A 24,070-nucleotide genomic window follows, 5' to 3' on the forward strand; every position below is an offset into this window, starting at 1 on the left:
TTTTGATTTGGATGACGCAATATTATTATACTCTAATTCGATTAAAATTACCCATACTGTCATCTTTCGAACTGGACTCGCTCGGCACGACAGACAGGAAGGATATGGCGTCAGGACCGACGTATGCAAGGGAGAGCACGCCTCTCCTCAGTGCGTCCATGCGTGCCAACGAGGACCGGTACTACATGGGACAGGACAAGCGGTCGTTACTGAACACGGCGGAAAGCGGCCTTTCCACGGTGGAAGCGGCGCGGCGCCTCAAGCAGTTCGGACCAAACGAACTCGTGGATCGCACACACAAGGTGTCTCTAGGGGTCAAGTTCCTGCAACAATTCGGCACTCCTACTGCCGTGTTGCTTTGGATTGCCATTGCGGCGGAAGCGGCGACGGCGGACATCCCCGATCTTGCCGGGTTGGTGTTTCTCCAGCTCGTGACCGCCGTCGTGGGTTGGTTTGAAATCCTCAAGGCTGAGAACGCAGCGACAGCGTTGAAAGCTTCCCTCAAACCGGAAGCCCAAGTCATCCGCGATGGGGTGCATCAAACGATCAACGCCGCGCTGCTCGTGCCAGGAGACCGCGTGACGTTGTCGGGCGGGTGTGCCGTGCCGGCCGACTGCGATCTATGCGACCAGGGCGGCAACCACATCCTTGTCGACGAAGCCATGTTCACGGGTGAAACGTTCCCTTCCATGTTGGGGGCCGGGGACACGGTGAAGATGGGTTCGTTGGTCACGCAGGGCGACACGGTCGAAGGCATCGTGTCTGCCACGGGTAGCCAGACGTTCCTCGGTCTCGTGCATGCTTCGATGCCGGCCACGTACAAGCAGGAAGCAGGCCTCTTCCGTCCCATGTTGGTCGAGATCACCCTCGTTTTCTCGGCACTCGCGCTTGTGCTCGTGGGGGTTTGCGGCGGCAGCTTACTCGTCCACGGGCACTCTATATGCGATTCGATTGGGTTCAGCGTGCTCTTGTTCCTGCTGTCCATCCCGTTGAGTTCATCTCAGGTCGTGTCGTCTTCCCTGGCAGTCGGCTCGCGACACTTGGCCGAAGCCAAGGTGCTGGTCACCCACGCCACAGCCATCGAACGACTGGCGGCGCTGTCGCTGCTGTACGTTGACAAGACAGGCTCGCTTACCCGCAACAAGATGGAGCTCCAGGACGAACTTCCCATCTTCGCGCCGCACACAACCCGCGAAGATGTGCTGGTGATGGCGGCGCTAGCGGCCAAGTGGAAGGAACCCCCCAAGGACGCTATCGACACGCTCGTTCTAAATGCGATTGATCTGAGGCCATTGGATGCATATACGCTGGTGAATCATCGCCCCCTTGACAACTTGAAGCGCACCGAGTCGACTGTCCGGCGTCCGCCGACGAAATCAACAACCAATGGAAGTGGAAAGAATGACGAGCGACACGATACATGTAGCCGGACGTTCAAAGTTACCAAGGGGGCCCCCCATGTCCTATTGTCACTGTGTTCAAATGTCGACGATGCGATGCGAGAGGCGGTCACGTCCAAAGTGTTGGAGCTGGCCATGCGAGGCGTTCGCGCGATTGCCGTGGCGAGAACCAACCCTGTCACAGATGGGGGAACATCTGCGACAGGGGGATGGGTGTTGCTGGGGCTGCTCACGTTTGTGGACCCGCCGCGCCACGACACGAAGCGGACATTGGAACTCTTACATGAACATCATGTTAGTGTCAAGATGGTCACTGGCGATACGCGAGCGCTGGCGGCCGAGTCGTGTCGGCAGCTGCACCTTGGGCCGGTGGTGCTCACTCCGTCGCAGTGCATCGACCATCCCGAGTACGTGGAAGCGGCGGACGCTGTCGCAGAAATAGACGGGCCAGCCAAGGTCAAGATCGTACAGCTGAGCCAGGCAGATGGCCACGTCGTGGGCATGACGGGGCTAGGGGATACCGCGTCGCTTCGACAGGCAAACGTCGGCATCGCCGTGGACGGAGCGACGGACGCCGCCAAAGCCGCCGCCGATGTCGTGCTTACCAAAGCTGGGCTGTCCGTCTTATTGCATGGGATTGTGCTTGCGAGGCAAGTGTGCCGTCGGATTCTCACGCACGTGACGTACCGTGTCGCATCTTCGCTGCATCTGCTATTCTTCTTCGTCGTGGCCATTGGATGGCGGCGCCGCGCCGTCCCCCGTGTCACTGGTCTTGTCCAGGCTAGTACGAATACGAGTAGTATTACTAGCCCTTCCAGCGAAGTCGAAGGAGAGTTTTCGCTGCCTGTGATCGCCCTTGTGCTGCTAAGTCTGTTGAACGACGGGTTGCTGGCATCGGTGGCCCCCGTGGACTCTGTCGTGGCGTCACTTCAACCGCCGACGTGGCACCCCCGTCGATTTGGAGTGTATGTGGGCTCGCTGGCGATTGTCAGCACGGGTTTGTCCGTGGTGTGGCTATGGTGGCTACTAGACAACGCCGCTAGTACTACTAGCTCCACCCTCACCCATCTCTTGCAGCGGCTGGGGCTACTAGATGCGACATCGTCGACCTTGTCATATGGCCAAGTCCAGATGGCGATGTACCTCCAGCTATCCCTGTCCGATTTGGGTCTGTACTTCTCAGCCCGGGCCACAGACGGAGGCTTGGCATGCCTCGTCACCTGCCCGGGCAAGCCGCTGGGACTTGCGACGGCGTTATCGGCGGCATCTGCGACACTGTTGGCGCTGTTTTGGCCGTTCCAAACCATGCAGCGAGTGTCGGAACGGCTGGTGGCGGTGACATGGGTGTTTGTGATTCTGGGGTTTGGGCTCCAAGAACTGGCCAAAGGCGCGGCGGTCGGGTGCCTGGAGCGGGTCCTGCCCGAAGCGGATAACTCGGCCGAGTGGCAGCGGCGGAATCGGCTGGCACTGCTCCACCAACATCAAGCAGCTCGGCAAGATGGGACTCTGGCGATTGGATTGGACTCGGCCGTGGACAGACTGGCGCGGCTGGATATTGAGCTCAAGGCGGTGCGGTCCGTGTTGCAGGCTGCGTCGGCGAGTTGCCATTGAATATAGTTGATTCGATTCGAAACTCGAGTGTTTGGGTGCGCAATCGAATGAGCAGCAACATTAAATCGGCAGACAATCGATATATGACCAATAAAAACACAAAACATGAATCAACTAGCCAATCAAAGTATTCACTCTTGGAATAATTCAACATCGAATTCGTGTGTGATTGAAACTAGTGTGATACGGGACGATCTTTACAAAAGTCAGGACAAAGCATCGATATATCGATAGATTTGGCAAAGAATCCGCACAAAAATCGTCCAAATATTGGGTAAAACGACAATAAGAAGAAGCATGTACCCTGTATGCAAGCTTGTGAGTTGGGATTATTGGGGTTTCAGTAGTTGAATGGGTGGGTGGATGAGAAGATACTGTACTATTAATACCGTACGGTAGTTGATTTGTTAACTTCTGCGACATGTCAATTGATAGATTCAACAAATTACCTCTTTTTTTTAGATATTTTAAATAAATGGCAAATATACTTTTACAAAGGTAATGTAATTTAGAAGTCAAATTAGATACATAGGCTCAATTCCGCTAAATATATGGCATTCTGTTTAGCAGTGAAACACTTCTTACAGAGATGTTTAATGCATACAAACTTCATGTTATATAAATGGAATTCTACTGAAACGTTCAAGTTCGGTCCCAATTCAAATGTTTCAAAAACTTTCACAGGTCATTTCGTCAGCTAGTTACCGAGTAAGTCCCTGATAGAAAGGTAGTGTTACTCTTTCAAATAAACCAGTACTTTGTGTTTACATACGAAGAAATGTTAACGTTATTCCCGGGTTAACCTCTCGGGCGGTTAAGTTACATCTCAGTGATGAGCAATCTTATTCACTAGATGTACTTACAGTTAACCCCGATTACTAAGTATTGTTTTGTGCTCATACTCATTTGGTTATGGTGTAAAACGAACTACTACGTAGTAGGCTGTAATAATGGACATCATGGTATGAGGGAATTATTCGTTGATCAAACAAGTTCTGCCATACATAATATTTATTAAGTATAACAGGTAATTCAAGTCTCTCGGACACCTGCACATTCCGATAATCAGAAATATTTGATTATGGGGGAACTAAAAGTTCCCACTTACTGAACTAAAAGTTCCCACTTACTGTTAACAAATCAACTACGGTATTGGGAATTCGCGATAAACGTGCTAATATGGTTTGTCGAATAGTCAAGATGGAAAAATCACGCTGGACGTTCGGATTGGTTGAATATACTTGTTTTTTATTTAAAATATAATAAAATATATAATAAAATTATTATTAAATTATATTTTTATATTTTATTAACTGTAAATATAATTTTTTTCTTATTTTTAATCCTATGTTGTTAAAGATATGTTGTTAAATATATTGAAGATATTATTTTTGTAAGATCCAATCCAATCCACTCAACCATGGATTAGCCAATACTATTAATAGTACTGACATGTGAGTTGCGTCGATTCGTGATTCGATTCGACGGGGTCTGGAAATTTGTACCCAATCCACAATATATTATTGTCGATTTTTCTTCAAATTTCCCATTTTTCCATGGTGCCAAATGGAGTCATCTGATTGGCTAAAATCCATTGACAGGGGAAAATCGAAGACCGCAACCTTATCCACGTGAGCTCAGTATAATAACATTACCCCTATGTTTCACCAAATTCAAAAAGCCATGACTCCATAGTGTAGACAATTGAAAGTTGTGAAGAAACACGGCAGAATGATATTCGTCCATGAATGGCGCCAATAGTGCCGTTCGAACCTAACGTACAAACATGTGTTCGATTTATTGTCAGTCTCGCACCTTCGAGCCAATCAAATTGCGATTCAACCCCGTACCTTTCCAAATACTACTTCCAGAAAACGGTGGACGACGAACCACGCAGTCGCAAGAAGTACAATAGAACCCTAGCTCCACCACATCCAAGCCAGTCACCAAGGATTTTCAATTGGCAACGGTTTCGTCGAGCTCAGTAGGGCAGCCATGGGTGTACTGTCGCCACAGAAATAGCAGCAGTAGATGTAGAAGTACCAACGCTTGTAGTCGTAGAAAGGTGTACTGTATTGATACAGTGTATAATCGAATAGATGTCCAGTCAGCGCATAGTAAAACACGATCAAACTAGTAGTATAGCGGTATATAGGGCATTCGAGGTCGTACGTCCAGTCAAGGCATCGTACAACGCCATGACGGGGCAAGTTGTGGGTGCAGCTACCAGCAATTAATTGGATTGGATTTCGAAGCCCTTAAGAGTCAGCTGTGTCACTGGAGGTGCACTTGCTACGTTCACAAGGCCAGGGGGGCACTGCAAACGACAAACTAAAATGTGTCGGGCGGTACTTGAGTGCCAAGTTGGTGACGCTGCTCGTGGTGGGGGAACTCAAACACCGAGTTAATGTGATCACTGGATTGCTATTCCAAGCTGAGAGTGGAGAGATGGGAAATTAGATCCGCAGAGGACTTCTTGGAATTGAATGTACGGTCAGTTCTTGAGGGTGAACTCGATCACGCGAAATCGACCGTGTTGCTGCGGCAGGTACTGGACTTAGGCGTTCCTATTGACTCATGAAGGGCAGTCAATGGTTAGATTGACGTGAATCCTAGTGGTCGAGGGAACTCCCCCCGCTTGTGCTATCCAGGCCATATTCGACTCGTCCATTTCCACTGCTGGAAATATGTACAGACAGGTTTGGATAAGTGCTAGCAAGCTAGGCTGGTTGGGGATCCTACGGTATGGCCACAACAGACTGGCTTTGTAGCTCTCAGTGGTCCAAGTGATAGCACCCCCAACTGCCACATCCCCTACAGATACCACATTCCCTACAAACTGTGATGGAGATATGGAACACCCGAAGGAACTGGCTATGTAGCCCTCAGTAGCCCAAGTGATAGCACAAGTGATAGCACCCCCAACTGCCACATCCCCTACAGATGCCACATTCCCTACAAACTGTGATGGAGATATGGAACACCCGAAGGAACTGGCTATGTAGCCCTCAGTAGCCCAAGTGATAGCACAAGTGATAGCACCCCCAACTGCCACATCCCCTACAGATGCCACAATCCCTACAAACTGTGTTGGAGATATGGAACACCCGAAACCCCCCGTCAGAAATGAACTTAGCGATGTGTTGAATGAGTTCTGCAGGAAGCCCCCAGGTGCTGGGCGATGGGGGGCTGTCGTGTAGTCACTTGCTTGGACTTCTTTCGTGGTGAGGTGATGTTATTTCGAAACTCGGTTGGCAATCTGTAGAGTTTTGACCAATACTTTCAGGTCATGTTAAACGAGCTATGATAACGTTAATGATGTGTACTGTACATGTCAGCTATCAATTTTCTGTCTTTGAGTATTCAGCATTTCTTCCCGAAGGGGATTTGTGCCCCGTATTTCAACTGTACTTCGTTGCCAATCGTAAGCTTAATGTGGAAGGAGTACTTCAAAGTATAATATAATCCTACCACACACATTGCAAGCGTTGTGAGGGTCCAGGTAGAAAACAGTAATAATATTGAAACCCCCTAATAATGTCCAGCACTAATACTGTCCAGAATATCTTGAGGACAACAATTCCACTGTTTCTCACGTAATCATCTCCCTTATAACCCTGTAACCTCGAAACCCCCGACCCCTTGTGTTGCTATTCCTGAGGTTAAGTTGCTTCACTAGTAGTTAGTTAGCTACCTCTAACGACTGAAATGTACTTCACCCCTAGCTGGAATGTGTGGTTTTAATAGTTTACACAGCATTTGACCAAGTAGTAGTAATAAGTACTAATACAAGTGTAATTTTAGAGGGAATTACACTATCCAGAAATTGTATTATATATAGTAAGTGCAAGTGAAATGTTGGAGGGAATTGCACTAACATTATCCAGAAATTGTGGCTGGTATCCACGAAGTCCTCCACTATCAACGAAAATTGTAAGCCAATCAAATCCGTCTTTGATGTGGCTTTTGACGATCACAATTGACCAATCAAAAAACCCCACCGCCAAAAAGTAAACTTTCAGCTGGTGCTCATTGTTGAAAATGGCTGACGAGTTCGACTACGACGCGGTGGTGACGATCATCGAGCAGGCGCGACGCATCACGCGATCGCAGCGGCAGATGGCTCCGTTCGGCGGCGTCCAGAACTTCATCGCGCTGCTCGTCAACGTGGCGACGTACTACGCGTACGACGTCGACGAGCTCCGCGCCAAGCTCACGAGCGCCGTGGACGCCAAGGCGGACGCAACGCGACATGCCGTGCAGAGGTACAAGGATATCTCCCTCGGCGTGAGCATCGCCACCGTGTCCGCGACTCCCCTCATGTTTGTGCCAGTGGTTGGGTGGGTAATTGCCGGCGCGACGGCCATCACGAACGTCGCCACGATGCCCGAGACTGACCGTCGACACGTGGAAGCGCGCAACCTCATGCAAGACCTCTCCGACACCTCCAAGGTTCTGACGATCCCGTACCAAAGCGACTTGCTTCGGTTCAGCGAATTCATCGACCAACTGGAAGCGCTCAACCATGCGGACCCCAAGGACGCGGCGGCGGGTCTCATGACAATCGTGTTGTTCGCGTCGACGCTGCCCACGGGGGAGGACCGGGAAGCCATGATCCGGGACACCCTCGAAAGCAACACGGACTGCGCTTTGGTTCGACTTCTTCGGGGCATCCAGATCCAGGGAATCTCCCCGCAGGCGATTTCGGACCAGAATATTGTCGGGTTAGTCGGCCACCAGTTCAGCGCGGTGTCGTGGATGATGCGTCTGGCGGGAGCGCCTGGCAAGTTTGCGCTGCAAGGCGTACTTGTTGGGGCGATTAAGCTCGGGCTTCCATTTGCAGGGTCTGTCAAAGTGCTCAATTCGATAGCCCGAGGGACCAAGGTGCTGCGGGTGGCTGGCAAGGTGCTCACGGTGATCACGTTGCCGTTTGAGATTGTGAATCTCGTGTCTATTTGTCGAACCACCGACGATATGTTTGCGTTTGTGGACGATGCCACCAAACAGTATCACACATCGATCAATGAGGTGATTGACAACATCCGCGACGTGCAGCATACGCTGGCGACGACCCCGTAAAGGACACTATGGAGCACCATGAGCACAACAATACACGTTAGATGCATTCATGTTTGGTTTGGTTGTTGCAAGAATAGGATGGTAGTATAACCAATATTGTGCACTTTACCCAAATTTGGTCAATTCGCCAAATAACGTGAATGTTCGAATTCCATTTGATTCAATGTTAACGTAAGCTTGTACAAAAAACCATACAAAGATTCGTACTACTGTAGTATCATATATATATATATGGTTTTGCCCGGCTAAAAAGAATGACGGTAGCATCATGAATCATATAATGCAATTATAATTTATGATTGCATAATAGTAGAATGAATTTTGACTATATAAGGTCTGGCGATTATTGGGCGGTTCATTCAACCAACCGCCGGAGGAAATTAGAACACGCAATAGCAGTGTGGGCAAAAGAACGATAACAACAACAGTTTCTATTAATGGCATTTGTCTTAACGTTAGGTGATTTCTTAGAATCAATTCGCCGTTTTGTATTGACTAATGGATTTTGCATTGAAAATGGATGAAAGCAAACTATATTTCAAGCCACTTTCTACTGTAGTACAAACTAGTATGTCGTGCCTGATCCAGACAGACCCATCCAATACTAACGTGAGTGCCGTTACTGTAGAGCAGCTCCAACGGTAAATTCTAACCTAACGCTATTGCTAAAGCAAAAAGGTTAAACTTCGTTTTTACGGTTGCTATTTTGGCACTATCCGGATTTTTTAGACATTACTACCTCCGATTGGAAATGATTGATAACGTTAGGTTTACAGGTTACGTACAGTAATTATTAGAATATACAGGTAATATCATATTTACTGTACCGAGTATCTCCACCTAAACCTCTATAACCAGATAAATTCAGGAGAAATCAGATATAGATGTATAGAAATTATACGGAAGCACAGTGGAAATTGAGCATCATTCGTGATTGATTTTGACCATAACTTCTAAGATACTCTAATTAGGACTCTCTAAGCATTAAAATCGGATTTCTTGCGAAATTCTCTACTTGGAAGTATACCTATTGTCAAGGCAATAACCTAATTTGACTGAGATACAATTGTTTAAAGTGAAACCTATCAATCATTTCCAATCGGAGGTAGTATTATATTAGGCCCCACAACATTTCTAGTTTCGCGTCCAAACCCTCCGGATAGTGCAAGCGTTTCTATTCTTTATCCGTAACTTCGAATTGACATAGAAATTCGATGTCTCTTCGAAATACTATTCTACTTGTTATCAATCCGACCGTGTTCCAACTAACTTGGGAGATTCAATAAATGCCAACAGTCGCCTTCGTGTTACATATTATTAATCGTATCTGCGACACTGTTGGAAACTTATGCCGCCAATTACAAGTGTCCTGGTTGCTTGAACGTCGGCGGCGCTCTGGCCGTGCCATACGGGAGCTGGATCTGGTCCTTGATCTTGCCCCACGGCGCCATGGTCACCATTTCCTCGGAAGCCGTCGGATGGATGGCTACGATGTTGTCAAAGTCTGATTTGTACGCGCCCATCTTAATCGCAACCCCAAACCCCTGGATCATTTCGTCTGCACCCAGCCCTGCGACATGGGCGCCTACCACGGTCTCTTCGACTCCAATGCACACCAACTTCATCGCAGTTTGCGGCTTGTGGTCTGCGGGTTTTCCGAGCGAGTAAAACAAGTTGGAAAACGACGATGTGTACGCTGTCACATTTGCCTGGCCGTACTTGGCGATGGCTTCTGGCTCGGTGAGCCCAATCGTGCCGATGGGCGGATGGCTGAAGATCACGGTTGGGATCTGATGGTAGTGAATGCACGCGTTCGCCTATATATTTATATATTATATTGTCAAGTCGATTTGAAATTGGATATATATATATATTGTCAAGTCGATTTGAAATTGGATATATATATATATTGTCAAGTCGATTTGAAATTGGATATATATATATTGCTTTGTCGATTCGAAATTGGACGGGGGGCAGCGCTCAATCGAATTGGCAGAAAACCAAATCGACAGACAATCGACCGACCAATCAAAACCGAGATCACGACTCAAGTGACCAATCACATATTCTCTTTTTAACAACCAATCAATTTCGAATTCGTGTATGATCAAACGGCTTTTTCATACAATCATACTAGTCGGGACAAACCATCAAATAATACAAATAATATATATATATATATATATAAGTACCTCGTGACCAAACAATCGATCAGCCAATCGTCGGCCAGCGGCAATTGCCACGGGCGTGAGCTCCCACCCAGTGATGGTGGCGTCGCCGATGGCATAAACCCCAGGGACAGTCGTGTTCTCCTGGGCATCGACCACCACAAATCCATCTGTGGACAGTTCCACCGTGGTTTTATCCAATCCGACGTCAAATGTACGCGGAATACGACCGATCGCAGACACAATGGCGTTAAACCCAGGGAATTCCGCACGGATGTCGTTCACGGTGGCCACAATTGTGAGGGTGCCGTCGGCTTCTTTTCGAATGGACTGGAGATGCGACTGGGTCACGAATGTCACACCCGATCTAGACATATATAAATATATATATATATTCTAGATATGCACAAAGTGGGGGTAGTAGGGTTATCAAGGTTTCAAGAGCATTACACGTACTTGGACGATGCAGAATGTGCAATACAGGTACATGAATGAACGTGCACATATATATATATATATATATATATCAATACCAATCCTTCCACAGGCAATACACGGTCAAGCATACTATAGTAGTACATACCTAAATATAAAAATGTATTTATACAGTATGTATATATATAAATATATTGAAATTGCAAATATATACGAATCCTTCTACAAGCCATACTGTACATGGTCAAGCATAGTACATACTTGAATTTATACATATATATATATTGTGATTGCAAACATACACCATCCATTACATGTTTTGGTATACAAAGTGAACTGTGATTCCCAAATGCAATCAAAATATATATTCAAACACGATTCGAAAAAACGAAATACCAACATATACTCCACCCAAATATGCAATCAAAAACAAAATACATAAATAATAATTATAATAATAATAAAGAAATCAACGTACTTGGCCATTTCGTCGTTGACAAGGTCTCGGACAAGCGGGTCGAACTTGCGCAGCACTTGGTCGCCTCTGCAGAACACGACGGTGTCGCTCTTGAGGGCGTTGAAGATACCCGCCAGCTCCACGGCGATGTACCCCGCGCCCACGACGGCCACCTTCTTCGGCTGCGTCGGCAGGTCGAAGAATCCGTCTGACGAGATCGCGTGCTCGATGCCGGGGATCGTCGGCAGTTGCGGGACGCCTCCCACGGCGATCAAGATATGCGGCGCCGTGAAGCGCAGGCCGTTGACCTCGACAGTGTGGTCGTCGACGAAGGTCGCCGCTCCGATGACGTGGTCGATGTTTTCCTCTCCCAGTCCTTCCTCGTATGCACCCGTGAGCCAGTTCACGTACGCGTCGCGCTTGGCCTTCATGGCGGCCCAGTCGAAACTGCCAAACTTGACGTTCACGACCTCTTTGAACGAGTAGTCCTTGGCGGAATGCAAGATCTCGGCGTGGAACCCCGCGTTGTACATGATCTTCTTGGGCACGCACCCGACGTTGACGCACGTGCCGCCCATGCCCGCGCCGCCGTTGGCGCGGCCGCGTTCGATCACGAGCACCTTGGCGCCGTATTCGACGGCACGGGACGCAGAAGAGACCCCGCCAGAGCCGCCGCCGATGACGATGTAGTCGTACGCAGAGTTAGTTGTGGACATGGTGGCCAATGTCGAAATGGTGGACCAGCATTGTTGTGAGGGAGGGACTCAAACAATCCACCGAAGTCGACGGATCTGATAGGATCTGGATCGGATGACGAAATCAATTCGTCAAAGTCGGCCTTGTTTTGTATTATTCATTCGATTCTATATTATATATGGATTTGTATACCGCATGGTTGTTTTTAATCCACAACATTGTCAATTTGGGCATATTTTGGTCCAAAATTCAAAATTTGGACAGATTGGACGAAAAAAGTCCCAAAATCAGAAGAATGCGTTCGTCACCAGAGGTGATACCAGTAGTAACTGTAAATACTGTAAATCTCACTCGGATTTCGAATTCAAGTCGTCCTTTACTGTTATTACTGTAGTACTTACTATTAATAGATTTCGAAAATGGGCATATATGATCATTTTCGAATTCAAAACAGGTCCTAAAGGTACAGAATTCCAACGTCAACACCCCATGATCAAGGTTTGCTGCTCTTAGACAAGGCTTGGAACCCTTTAAGACGCGGACCCTCTATATTTTTGAGTGCCAATTTTTTTTACTGTTAAGTCGTATACTACCTAGTATTTTAGACCTTCCTTTTTGTACTAGGATTGGGGCGGCATTTTCGTACAACCAAACAGTGTAAACTGCTGTGTAGTTCTATATATTGGCACATTGATTCCATGTCCTAACTATTAATAGTACTACTAATATTAATACTACTTACTACTACTATTATAGTAATCCTCGCTCGTGTCCACATCTATTAATATTAATCATATGAATAGCACACGACCAAACTCGAGATCAAGATCGAGAATCGCACGTTATTTGTGAATCTAATCCCCACCCAGCCGAGACTAGTAGTACTATCCAGTAGTACTATCTAGGGGGTGCCGAGGGTATGCAGCAGCTCTTCGACGTCGTCCACGTGGTTTACAAACAGATGCGCGTTCGAGGGTTTCTTGCCCACCGTGCACGTAAACACATGCTGCAGCTGCTGGTCCTTGGACGGGTCCATAGTACTACTAGTAGTACTACTAGTACTAGTACTACTCTCGGCGTAGTATTCGTAGATGGCTTTGAACATGCTCTCGTCCGTGGTGTCGTCGCCCATGCAGAAGATAAAATCGGGATGTCCGCCGTGGCTCGCGGCATCCAGCGTCAGAATGTGCCGCGCCACGACGCCTTTATGCAGACCTTCGGGTACGATCTCCAGTAGCCCCTTCTTGCGTACAATCGTAACGGGAATGTCCTTTAGCACGTCTTCCAAATCGGCCTAGTCATTTATACAATTTCATCATATATTCAAAGAATATCATATTTGCCAACGAATTAATATAAAATATAATCAATACTACAACCACAGATATGGAATCTCCCGTTGGGCACCAACTCGTAAAATAAATATATATAAACAGATATAGGGGATGTGCTCTACCTACAAATAATAATACTAACACTACATACATACAAATCATCCGACGATATTATACTCGTCAATCGTATCATACAATATAATCATTTCGTGAATATCATATCTCTGTATATACCACCACCAAGTAAGAAAACGAGACTCAAGACTCATCATCCGTCCCATCCAAACACTGTTTATATATATATATTGTCAAATCGATTCGAAACTGGAGCCCTCACCAGAATCATCGAATGTGTTAGACTCGATTAAACAACTGACTGAGCCAATCAAATCACGTCATGTCGAAAAATTTCTGCCAATCCAAACGTTTGACCCCTCCGCATCGGGCAAAACCACATGTACACTAATCGTTGTATAGTATAGTGTGTACAAGATAAAATAGGGTATCAAAATACATTCGAAAGCTATAATGACCAAATTGGGGTAAAATGCACAATAAATATATGTAATAAATACCTGCAATGACGTCGACTGCATGTGGCCCCACTCAGGGTCACATGATCGAAAGTTCCATGCGATGCCTTGATCCATGTACCGAATGACACTGCCATTGGTACGGGAGCAGTAGGTCCGGAGGATCGGATCCACCAGCTCTCGGATGGGCGACCAGTCGTACTCGACTAGACGGTGGTGATACCAAGCGCGACTCTTGTCTTCTTTGGCATTTTCATTGCCTTGGACATCTATACCATACATAATCATACCACGTTTATAACATGGACAAAGAATAAGGCTATTTTGAATAGTAGACACACAATCAAACCATGTATTGTGAATTCGCTATAAACTTCCAACAATAGTGTAGTTTGTCTAATCAATATGGAATCACGCCAGTGGTTTTTAATTGGCTGACTATATAACTTGTCTTGTAAGAGCCAATCAAATCCAGATTTTCTATCGTTCGAAATCTCCACGGCAACGAACAACAATCCATGGGACCTGCAAGATATAATATACAAGTTTCAGAGGTAGTCTGTCTCGATGCGTAAACGTGTATTCGTAATCATCCAAATATAATGGCTCAATTCGTTAATACTCCCTCAAAATGTGGCTAATTTTGGCGAAAGGGTGGCACAATACTCCACGTAAAATCTCGTCGACCGTTCCAACAGCACGGTATCTATTTATATATATATTCAAATAGGATTCGATACGAATTTCCGTCGAATAATCGAATCTCACCGCTGAATCGAATCACGAATCATCGACGCTATTGGCTACTCCATTTTTGAGTGGATTTGATTGGCTCGAAAGGACAAGTATATTCAACCAATCACAACTCCGGCGTGATTTAATATTGATTCGACAAATCAGGCGAATTTTAAAAGTTTATAGCGAATAAATCACAATATAAAAACGCTTATACACACAACCCCATCCATAACAACACCACACACACATCCAAATCGGTTAAGACTATATATTTCAACTATTTATATATATACCTTCGTTGGGGGTGCCAAATCGAATGGATTTCGCCCATGAAAACAGCGCGCCGTTGTGCGCGGCGATCCCGAGCGACGGAATATGGCCCAGCACATGCGTGAGGTTGACCTGGGACACGCCCGACACGACAAACACAGCGTTGCGGGGGTCAGCGCACAGTGTCTGCAGGGCGTGGAGCATGCGCGGGGTCGGGATCTTGCCGCTCACGGCCGTGAAGTCTTTCTTCATGTACATGGGCATGTTCTCCCGGGCAATGAGGGTGCCGCCGTAGTCTAGCAGAAAGATGCGCCGGGTGCTGGCGGCGTACGCGTGCTTGATTTTGATTGGGTCGAGTTTGCGAAAGTCGAGCGATGATTGGTCGTCCACGTCCAGGCTGTCTTGGAGGATCGACAGCACCTGTTTCGTCCAGTTACTGGCTGGTTGGTTGGTGATGTATGGCAAGTCCCGCGCACGCCGGCCGAGCCGCTCGTCGCCGCTCATGTTGATCGCCCGATCCAGGGAATTCACCACCTATAAACAACCACATTCGGGTGAATTATCAAGCCAACTAGTCGTCCTCGACGATTGGAGTTTAAAATACAAACGCGTGCATATATATATATATATATATATATTGAAAGCCACCACATCGAATAAACGTGTAAATATATTGAAAGCCACCATTTCCAAGGGTTCAATAATATCTTTTTCCAGGCATATATAGGTCTATATATATAAGCTCCACATTGAAAAAAACTAAAAATAGACGTTATGGTGTCTGCACCATGGTCACACGAGGGTATCATTTGGCTGATCCCATATGATACAATATATATATATATATGCATATATATATCGTCGTCGATGGTTGTATACCACCATTTTCATAAACATACCAATATACACATACATATGTATATATATATATATATATATATATATAAGTATATTGATATGTTTATGAAATCGGTGGTATATTGATATATACATGTATATTGATATATACATGCAAACTATCGTCGTCGATGGTTTTACATTTTCACACATGTATCTATATAGTTGCATGCAAACACACTAGAATATTGTATATCTATAAATATATAGTCGATTGATTACCTCTGTGATATTCCACGGGTTGATGCGGAGGCCGCCATTGAGTACACAGCAACAGGCCGAGAACTCACTGAGGAGCACGACGCCGGCTTTGGCGTGCAAATCGGAGGCTTTCGACGCGCCTTTGGCAAAGACAAACTCGAGGGGATGGAGGTTCAGACCTCCTCGGATGGACGTGACCAGCAGCATATCGCACGCCAGCCACAGCGCGAGGCGGTCGGCCAAACTCAGCGGCGTCGCGCTCTCTTCGTAGTCGATCACGTCGGCGCCGTGGCTCGCCGTGATGCGGGTCACCAGTTGCTTGATCTCGTGGCTGCTGTACGCTTCGTCGCCTATTCCCATATGTGTTTTGAGCTCAATGCAATAAATAGCACGTATCTACGTACCTTGCCGAGACGAGGTTAAGTGCACCCGTTGAACAAGCACCAGCTTATCTTTCCAGGTTGGACATTGGTTGAAGAACTGTTCGAAGGCGAGCAGTTTGAGGGGAACACCACTCAGTCGCTGGCACACGTCGACGCCAGCCAGCAGCAGTTTGCCCTTGTGTTTGTCTCGAAGGGCTGTGGCAGCTGCGACCACTTGGGGCCATAGAACCGCCTCCTGGATCAAGTTCTTTTCAATTCCGACGTGGGAAATCGCAATCACGACGTTCCGACCCTTGTAGTCCACGCCCAAATTGACGCCGCTTTGGCTTTGGTACGTCAACCTACGTGAATAAAACCAAAACCCGCATAAGATATGATGATGGGTTTATAACAAGGCTTGAAATATAGATATATAAATATATAGCAAGAATGCGAAATATACACAACACCAAAAGCCAAAATATGTCTATCATCCCCAATCCTATGACAGGCCCCCTTTACTATATATATATATATATATATATATGCACATGTTCGATACTGTATACCCACGCTGGCATAATACGCTATTTCTAAAATCATTTGAATAATATTACATGGTCCACACGGTTCTTCGTCACTGCGATTCGATTCAAAATAATAATAATAATAAATAAAGCAATTCACAATGCACATAATGTTTGGTCGCCCTTGAAAACACATATGAATCCAACACCAAAGGCCACATATATTATTCGGACAGCGACCCACTTATATATATGCACGTGTTCCCCATACTATCTATATTCATGCAATACAGTCCACAAGAATGTTCCCCATACTATCTATATTCATGCAATACAGTCCACAAGAATATTGCATAATTGGAATATTGCTTCAAATACAATCATACATATCCCATCAAGACACACCAATGATAGAATTGAGCCAATCAGATGACAGAAGACCATCCTCCACAACATCCCATTCGTGTGTAACAAACAAATCAGCATAAAAAAGTCCAAAGTTATGGTAGATTCGGTACAAATCAACCTCCACGACTCGAATCACAAATCGACGCTATTGGCTAATCCAATCTTTCGATTTGATTGGCTCTTCAAAAGGGAAAAGTAGTATAGATTCAACCTATCCAAACCTCCAGTGTATATATATTTACAAAAAACGAATCAATATCTTTCAAAACATATTCCTTCCAAATCAAAAAATCCTCTTCTTTTTTGTTTAAATATTGTGATTTGTTCTACTCAAAATTTCCTTCGTTGGCGGAACAATCGCCGGGCCTTTGAAATTTCATATAATACTGAGTTGAAGAGGTATGTTTGAGACTGCAATACTACAATCTCAATCTTTTTAGCCAATCATATTGCAACCTTCATTCTTTGCAGCCAATCATACTCGTTTGCTCGATTAGTGTTGTTGGCGATATCATGAATCCCCCAAAAGAGGCAAATATTTGGCTGAAAAGCACCATACCACACACATCTATTCCCAATATCCACGTCTATATCAATGTGTACGTCGTACCCGAGGAACCGTTTGCACGCATTTAAAAAGTGTCGTGCGTGGTCAAATGTATGGAACCCCACGACGTCCACCGCCAGCACACCTTCCAACAAGGCCGCGCCGTTGCTCAATTCGCGAAAGATTTCCGAGGTCGGAAATGGAACATGGAGGAAGAACACGAGGCGCGGCCGCGGGGTATGAATCGACGCGAAGTGGTCTTGGATGAGCTTGGGGAAGAGGAGCAGATGGTAGTCATGGGCCCACACGACGTCGTGCGGCGCGGCGGCGGCGGCCACGGCCTGCGCCATGCGAGTGTTGACTGCAGTATATGCTTCCCACCACTGGTCGTGATTGGCTTGATGCAAATCTTCTTCCCATACACTTGAGTAAATGTCGAGAATGTCCACGTTGTGAAACATTGGCCATAGCTTGGACTTGCAATACCTACATAAGACATATATTATGGGAAGTTTTGCCCATGAAAAAGAATAGGGGGGAATATGTTCAATAATGAATTCGACATATTGTCGATTTGATAGTACAAATTTCGGGAGGGGGTGCAATCGAATCAAACCGATCCACAATCGATCTGGTTGGTTGTTGAATTTCATTGAGAAATGGGTTTTGATTGGCTAATAAGTTTGAGCTCATCTGAAGTAGCCAATCAAATCGATTTAAATTCCAACGAGAAACCACGCCACAATGAAATTTCACTCGAAAGCACAATACTGGAATCCCTAAGATTTGTAAACAGGAGTAGACAGAATGGTTTCACGACATGTATATATATGTATATATATATATATATATATATATATATATATATATATATATATATATATCCCAGTGAAATAGACACGCATGAACAAAATGAGACTAAACGATAGAGAGAAAAAGACATCATTGAAGAAATGTTAAAGGATATGTGTGATTCCAGTGAAAAAGACATGCATTCACAAGACGAGACAAAAAGATCGAGAAAACGATGTCATTGAATATTAAAAGACACGTAAAGTCCAGTGAAAAAGACATACATTCGCAAGACGAGACGAAAAGATTGAGTAAAAACAGGATAATATTCTTTATATATATTAAAACACACGTATACGTGTCTTTTAATGAGGCCATGCAATATAATCGATATAATAGCATATTTCACATATATACATATTCAAAACACAAAGACAAGATCGTAGTACCCTTGGTAATGGTTGCGGGCGAGGGCGGGGGGTAAGAAGATGGCAAATGCATCCATCCCCGCCAACACGGCGGTGATCTCCGCCATGTCCGAGTCGGTCATGGGCACCACAGTCGACGGTGCGTTATCGGTAGACGGAACTGTCACTTCCGTGGTGATGCACCCCACCCACTTGACCTTCATGGACTCGGCGATGCTCTTCTCGGATCGCGAGATGAGACTGTCCTTGTTCCACGCGGCCGTCCATGTGCCCGTGACGGGATCCTTTGAGATGTCGATGGGAAGATGGTAACATACGAGGAAGAGCGTCGAGTCGGGGTTCGACGGCTTGTAGTCGGACGGCGTGTGGCGGCCGTGGGTCGTGCGCGGCTGCAGCTTGACCTTGTTCCGCTGGAAGCGCTGGAGAGACATGGACCGCGTGAGGGATGACAGCGGCGCATCAACAGAGAGAGAATGGTCCTTGGAGGACGAGGACACTTTGGACGAGAGGGACGACGCTGGGGGGACGCGCGTGTACACGGACGACGACGGCGACGACAGCACGAGCGTGCTGTGGGGGTCGAACGTGCCGTAGTCCTCCGAGATGGTCATGTCGCGGCCCTGGGGAACGACCTGGCGATCGCAGTCGATGGGTTCCCAATGCGCAAACACGCCGCCGGAAAAGACAGCGTACATGTACTTGTGCACGATGCCGCGAGGAAGGATGAGCGGCTTCACGGTGCGCCACACGGGGTATTCGTCGGGGGACGTCACCAACTCAATGCTTTCGCTCGGGTTGTACTGTCCCATGGTGTACGACGCTCCACTGCAATGCAGTTCTTCGCCGAACCGCGTTTCGGCGCGCACGCGGAGATGCACGCGGGTGTACGTACCGGCGTTGACGTCACCCACATGATGGTTCCTCATGTCGTCGGGGAGACTCAACCGAGGCGCCGCCTTCTTCTTGGGTTTCCCAAGATCTTGCTTGGATGCTTCCGCGATCACCGCCGCGATCTCGCGGTCGATCTCGTCGCTCTTCTTGGCGGCCATGTTGCAAAACCCAATATTCACAAGATGGTGATGGCAATTTTTAATCAATTATGGCAAGAACCATACAAATACCAAGCTATTTTTAATCTCAACATGAGAAGGGGCGAGAACTGAAAATCCAAAACGTCGTGCTCAATTATTAGCTGGGACAGATATAACCTCGTTATAAGGACATCCTTAAGCCGGGGTTTCGGGTTTCAGCAGCACACTAATCACTCAAGTTTGCCAACTACTGTAGGGAAAATCGCCAACAAATCGAGCAAAGCAATATGATTGGATAAAAAGAATGTAGTTTGCATTATGATTGGCTAAAGCGAAAAAGTGTTGTACAATGATACTACAGTTTTATATTTATATTCCGCTGAAAGTTAAAATCGCTCAGCGGGCCTCGGCCGCGTACTAGCTGCAACCGCAGCTAGCGGACTTGACTACATGAAAACCTATTTGTGTCGGCTCCAGGGTAAATGGGATGCTTAAGCCGCTGGAGGTGGTATCCGGGGGTCCGGGGGTCCGGGGGGAGTCGCGGTGGCCGGAGTGGCGGGTCGGCGTAGCCCATGGGAGGAGGGATGGCAGGTGGTAGTAAGGAGAGTCGTCTGGAGTGCCAATGGAGCGTCTTGGCTGTGAGGTGGGCTCTGCGGATGCGTCGGTCATGGCCCATGGGGGCGGCATCGTGGTAGCGGCGTTTGAGCTGTATGGTGTTGTTAACTGTAACCTCGGTCAGGAGGGTACTACGTAGAATTATAGTGCTAGTGTGACAGTAAACTTACAGTTACCGTAGTTTTATATGCTACTCTGAAGTATTTCGCAGGTCCGGCAAGTCTTGGGCGGATGAAAACATGGTGAGAACAAACAATAGACCAGAACGATATTTCCATGCACATGTACAATGCTATAACGTTAACGCTCGCCTTGTACTAATTAATATATATATATATATATATACTTTGTATGCCCGTAGAAGTTTTACCAACGGTACAGTTATCAAACGATGTTCTGCTGTGTTACATGTATACTTTGAAGTAACAGCATATCGATTTTGACGAAAAAGATCAAAATGTATCAACCTGTCTGAAGTATCCGGATGATTTGCCACTGCCACATTGAAGCTACAATATTATCCGGATGATTGTACAAAAACGCGCTTGAAATGTGAAAAAGACAAGACATTTATTCCATAAACCCGACGCACGGAAGAAGCATCACTATCCCATTGACCATGACAACCGTCGTACATCGCCGCGTCCTCGCGGGGGCAGCCACGGCCCTCTTTGCCTCGTCCGTGTACCCTGTCTACAACCCCCGCTGCATGGACGGCGCCATGCGTCTCGACGACGACGACCCGATCGTGCATGCGACCCGGGAGATTGCGTTCCAAACCGGCGTCACGCATCCGGAGAACGTGCACGTGTATGTGTCTATGGATGGAGAGACTGGCGGATCCATGGGTGCCAACGTGTTTGGCCGCGGCAGCGTGTGCATCTCGAACGCAGTGTACCGTGGGTTCCATCTCGACGAAAATGTCGACGATGAGGACGACGACGACCTTCCGTCGAAGGAGGAAGCCGAGTTCATCCTGGCACATGAATGCGTACATCTTGCCAAGAACCACTCGCTGGTCATGTCGTCGTTCGTCCCCATGGCGATGCTCTCCAGCGCGTCCCTCACCACGAAAGTGTCGAACAAGTTCCTCGCGACGTTGCTTGGCGTGGGGTCGCTTGTCGTCGGCGGCATTTACCTGTCCTGGTGGATGGAGTACGAAGCCGACCACGGCGCGGCCTCCCTCGGCCATCGCTTCCACATCGGCGGACTCTCCACCCTCGAGCGCACGCGTCGACGGAACTGCATGTTCAAGCAGACGCACCCCACACGATGGATCACGGACGAAGGCAACTACCTCGCCGACACGGCGCATCCATGGCTCACGACTCGCATCGACCACCTTGCGTCTCATAACATCGACGACTGCCACAACTGCGCCTTCTGCTCGCTGGTTTCCACGCCCTTCCGCAGCACCTAATCTATTTAATCTATCGTCAACTTATCGAATATTTTTTATGTGGGTTGAATCTATCGTGAATCGGTAGGATTGTTTACCGTGTTATTCAAAAGTAGAATGACTTCAAAACAGACGAATACACGGATAGACCGATTCAAAGTTTACCATTATAAGTAGAACGGTACAAACAGTAAATAAATACTAAGTATAAATACTATTAATAGTAAGTATTTTGCTGTAAACTTCCAAAATTCGCCTGGTTTGTCTACCAAGTAGTCAATATTGAATCACACCGGAGTTGTGATTGGTTGAATATACTTACTATCCTTTCTGCAAGAGCCAATCAAATCCACTCAAAAATGGATTAGCCAATAGCGTCGATTCGTGATTCGATTTGGCGGCGAGATTCGATTCGACGGGGTCTGGAAATTCGTATTGACAGTGAATCCACAATACTGAATGCTCACAACTGCAACTTACTACAGAAGACGACATGTAGTTTCTCAATACATGTGATAGAGTTGACGGGGGACTCGTGCGCCATGCTACTCGACTGTCACCATTCGCGTTCTGTTACATATTGCAAGCAGCATTATCACAGACGTTGCTTCAACGGGTTCGCCGTTACAAAACCAACCGTTTCACATCCAATAATGTGGCGGCAGGATCCGGCTGGCATGCCATCGATGGTTCCGCGGAGGCTACCCCGCCACCACCGGCGAAGCCACCCCCCCACTGGCGTGGACATCAACTTTGGGTCGTACGAGAACCCTCCCCACTTGTTCGCATGGTCCAGATCTCCAGATGCTGCTTTGGAAGCCGAAAAGTCGAATGAAACTAAACGTTGCGACCAGGTCCGACCTGCTGCGGTCCCAGCAACAGTATTATCTCCCGAGGTGGTCACTGATCGATCGATCTTGGTGACCCCCCCAACAACAACTCCCGCGAAGGGCGTTGAAGTACATGTACTACCATGTAAAGTGTCTCAAGGAACCCAGTGTAGCCACTCCGTAGCCACGCAAAAGGTGATCGCCCGACCTCCAATCTTACAAGTTTGTGACCAAGCTGTCCAATGCCACGATCAACTTGATCTACCATTATTCTCCACACCCAAAACACAAGCTACTGACGTGGCGCGTTGCGAAGATTCCCTTCCAGCATCGCATCCCACGTATTCAAGTACGAAAAAGCCACTGCCCCGAAACGCTGCTAGGCCCACCAGCCAGCGCCATAGTCGGAAACCGATGAATCCTGAGGCTGCGACACATGAGTACTGGGAATGGCTGCATTGGTATTCATCCTGGCAACTGTACTACCAGCAGCACCACGAACTAACCCACCCATTGAAGCGAAATCCTACGGTGGACGTGGTGGCTAAGCCAATTCCAGTCACAACCTGTACTCGACAAAAGGACAAAGCACTTCCCCGTCGTAACTCGATGTCATTCTGGGTTGATGCCGGCAAGCCACTGGCCGTGTCTGACGGTGGTCCGTCCAGAGCGAAACCCCATGTGAAACCCCGACCGACACAGTCGACGCCATGCTGGCAATCCAACGCCAACTTTGAGGCTACTCGCGCCTCTTCAGTTGCAACGGAAGTAGCTGTGATGCCGATGGCTCAAATGCCAATGGCAGCAGCAGCAGCGCCAAGTGATGGAAAGGGCACGGTGTCCCATCAAGATACCGACAAGGAGCTGACGTTGGAAGAATTGGCCTGTTGATTTGGTCACTTTAATATGTACTATAGTATGTGGTAATAAAAGAGGTGTTAAGTTTGCACGCTAAACTGTGTCAGACTGAGTGTCTTTGTGGGGGAAAAGTGACTTCGGTTGATTGAACAACCCCAATTTACCGTATAGTGTATATGCATTGCAACGGATTAATCTATTGCGACTCCTGTAATAACTGATAGTTTTCTTGTAATAACTGATATTTACTTGTGAACATGTTGAATATACTTCAAATTTGTATGACGCAATGGATTAACAAAATTTTGAGAACGAGTGTCGGCTGGTTGTGAAATATCACCTGTCGCAATACATATACACTATACGGTATATGAATTGTCCAACAGAAATTCACGTCAAATTGATAAAAATATTCATGGTTTTTATGATTTTTCGAGCCAATCACATTTGTATG

General features: G+C 47.0%; 6 protein-coding genes across 6 annotated transcripts; 3 read left to right on the plus strand and 3 right to left on the minus strand.

The window, feature by feature from the left end:
- The first annotated feature begins 64 nt into the window (after positions 1-64).
- H257_17035 (plasma-membrane proton-efflux P-type ATPase) lies at positions 65-3,138 on the plus strand. Its single transcript, XM_009845675.1, has one exon. The coding sequence runs from the start codon at positions 105-107 to the stop codon at positions 3,009-3,011; it is 2,907 nt and encodes a 968-aa protein (XP_009843977.1). The 5' UTR covers positions 65-104; the 3' UTR covers positions 3,012-3,138.
- A 3,896-nt stretch (positions 3,139-7,034) lies between these two features.
- H257_17036 (hypothetical protein) lies at positions 7,035-8,242 on the minus strand. Its single transcript, XM_009845676.1, has one exon. The coding sequence runs from the start codon at positions 7,536-7,538 to the stop codon at positions 7,041-7,043; it is 498 nt and encodes a 165-aa protein (XP_009843978.1). The 5' UTR covers positions 7,539-8,242; the 3' UTR covers positions 7,035-7,040.
- A 1,135-nt stretch (positions 8,243-9,377) lies between these two features.
- Positions 9,378-11,911, minus strand: H257_17037 (glutathione-disulfide reductase). The gene is made up of 3 exons (XM_009845677.1): positions 11,172-11,911; positions 10,283-10,625; positions 9,378-9,907 (listed from the first exon to the last, which is right to left on the minus strand). The coding sequence occupies exons 1-3, from the start codon at positions 11,864-11,866 to the stop codon at positions 9,449-9,451; spliced, it is 1,497 nt and encodes a 498-aa protein (XP_009843979.1). The 5' UTR covers positions 11,867-11,911; the 3' UTR covers positions 9,378-9,448.
- Positions 11,912-12,605: 694 nt separating this feature from the next.
- H257_17038 (trehalose-phosphatase) lies at positions 12,606-19,952 on the minus strand. Its single transcript, XM_009845678.1, has 7 exons — positions 18,905-19,952; positions 17,727-18,149; positions 16,224-16,543; positions 15,841-16,169; positions 14,745-15,255; positions 13,756-13,982; positions 12,606-13,140 (listed from the first exon to the last, which is right to left on the minus strand). Exons 1-7 carry the CDS (start codon positions 19,930-19,932, stop codon positions 12,748-12,750), a joined length of 3,231 nt encoding a protein of 1,076 aa, XP_009843980.1. The 5' UTR covers positions 19,933-19,952; the 3' UTR covers positions 12,606-12,747.
- A 1,151-nt stretch (positions 19,953-21,103) lies between these two features.
- Positions 21,104-21,980, plus strand: H257_17039 (hypothetical protein). Its single transcript, XM_009845679.1, has one exon. It carries the CDS (start codon positions 21,149-21,151, stop codon positions 21,947-21,949), a length of 801 nt encoding a protein of 266 aa, XP_009843981.1. The 5' UTR covers positions 21,104-21,148; the 3' UTR covers positions 21,950-21,980.
- Positions 21,981-22,605: 625 nt separating this feature from the next.
- On the plus strand, positions 22,606-23,649 carry H257_17040 (hypothetical protein; the record flags this gene model as incomplete). The annotated part of the gene is made up of 3 exons (XM_009845680.1): positions 22,606-22,887; positions 22,982-23,107; positions 23,185-23,649. The coding sequence occupies 3 exons, from the start codon at positions 22,606-22,608 to the stop codon at positions 23,647-23,649; spliced, it is 873 nt and encodes a 290-aa protein (XP_009843982.1).
- Between the last annotated feature and the right edge of the window lie 421 nt (positions 23,650-24,070).

This window comes from Aphanomyces astaci, assembly GCF_000520075.1.
Source record: "Aphanomyces astaci strain APO3 unplaced genomic scaffold supercont1.96, whole genome shotgun sequence".
Lineage (NCBI taxonomy): Eukaryota > Oomycota > Saprolegniomycetes > Saprolegniales > Verrucalvaceae > Aphanomyces > Aphanomyces astaci.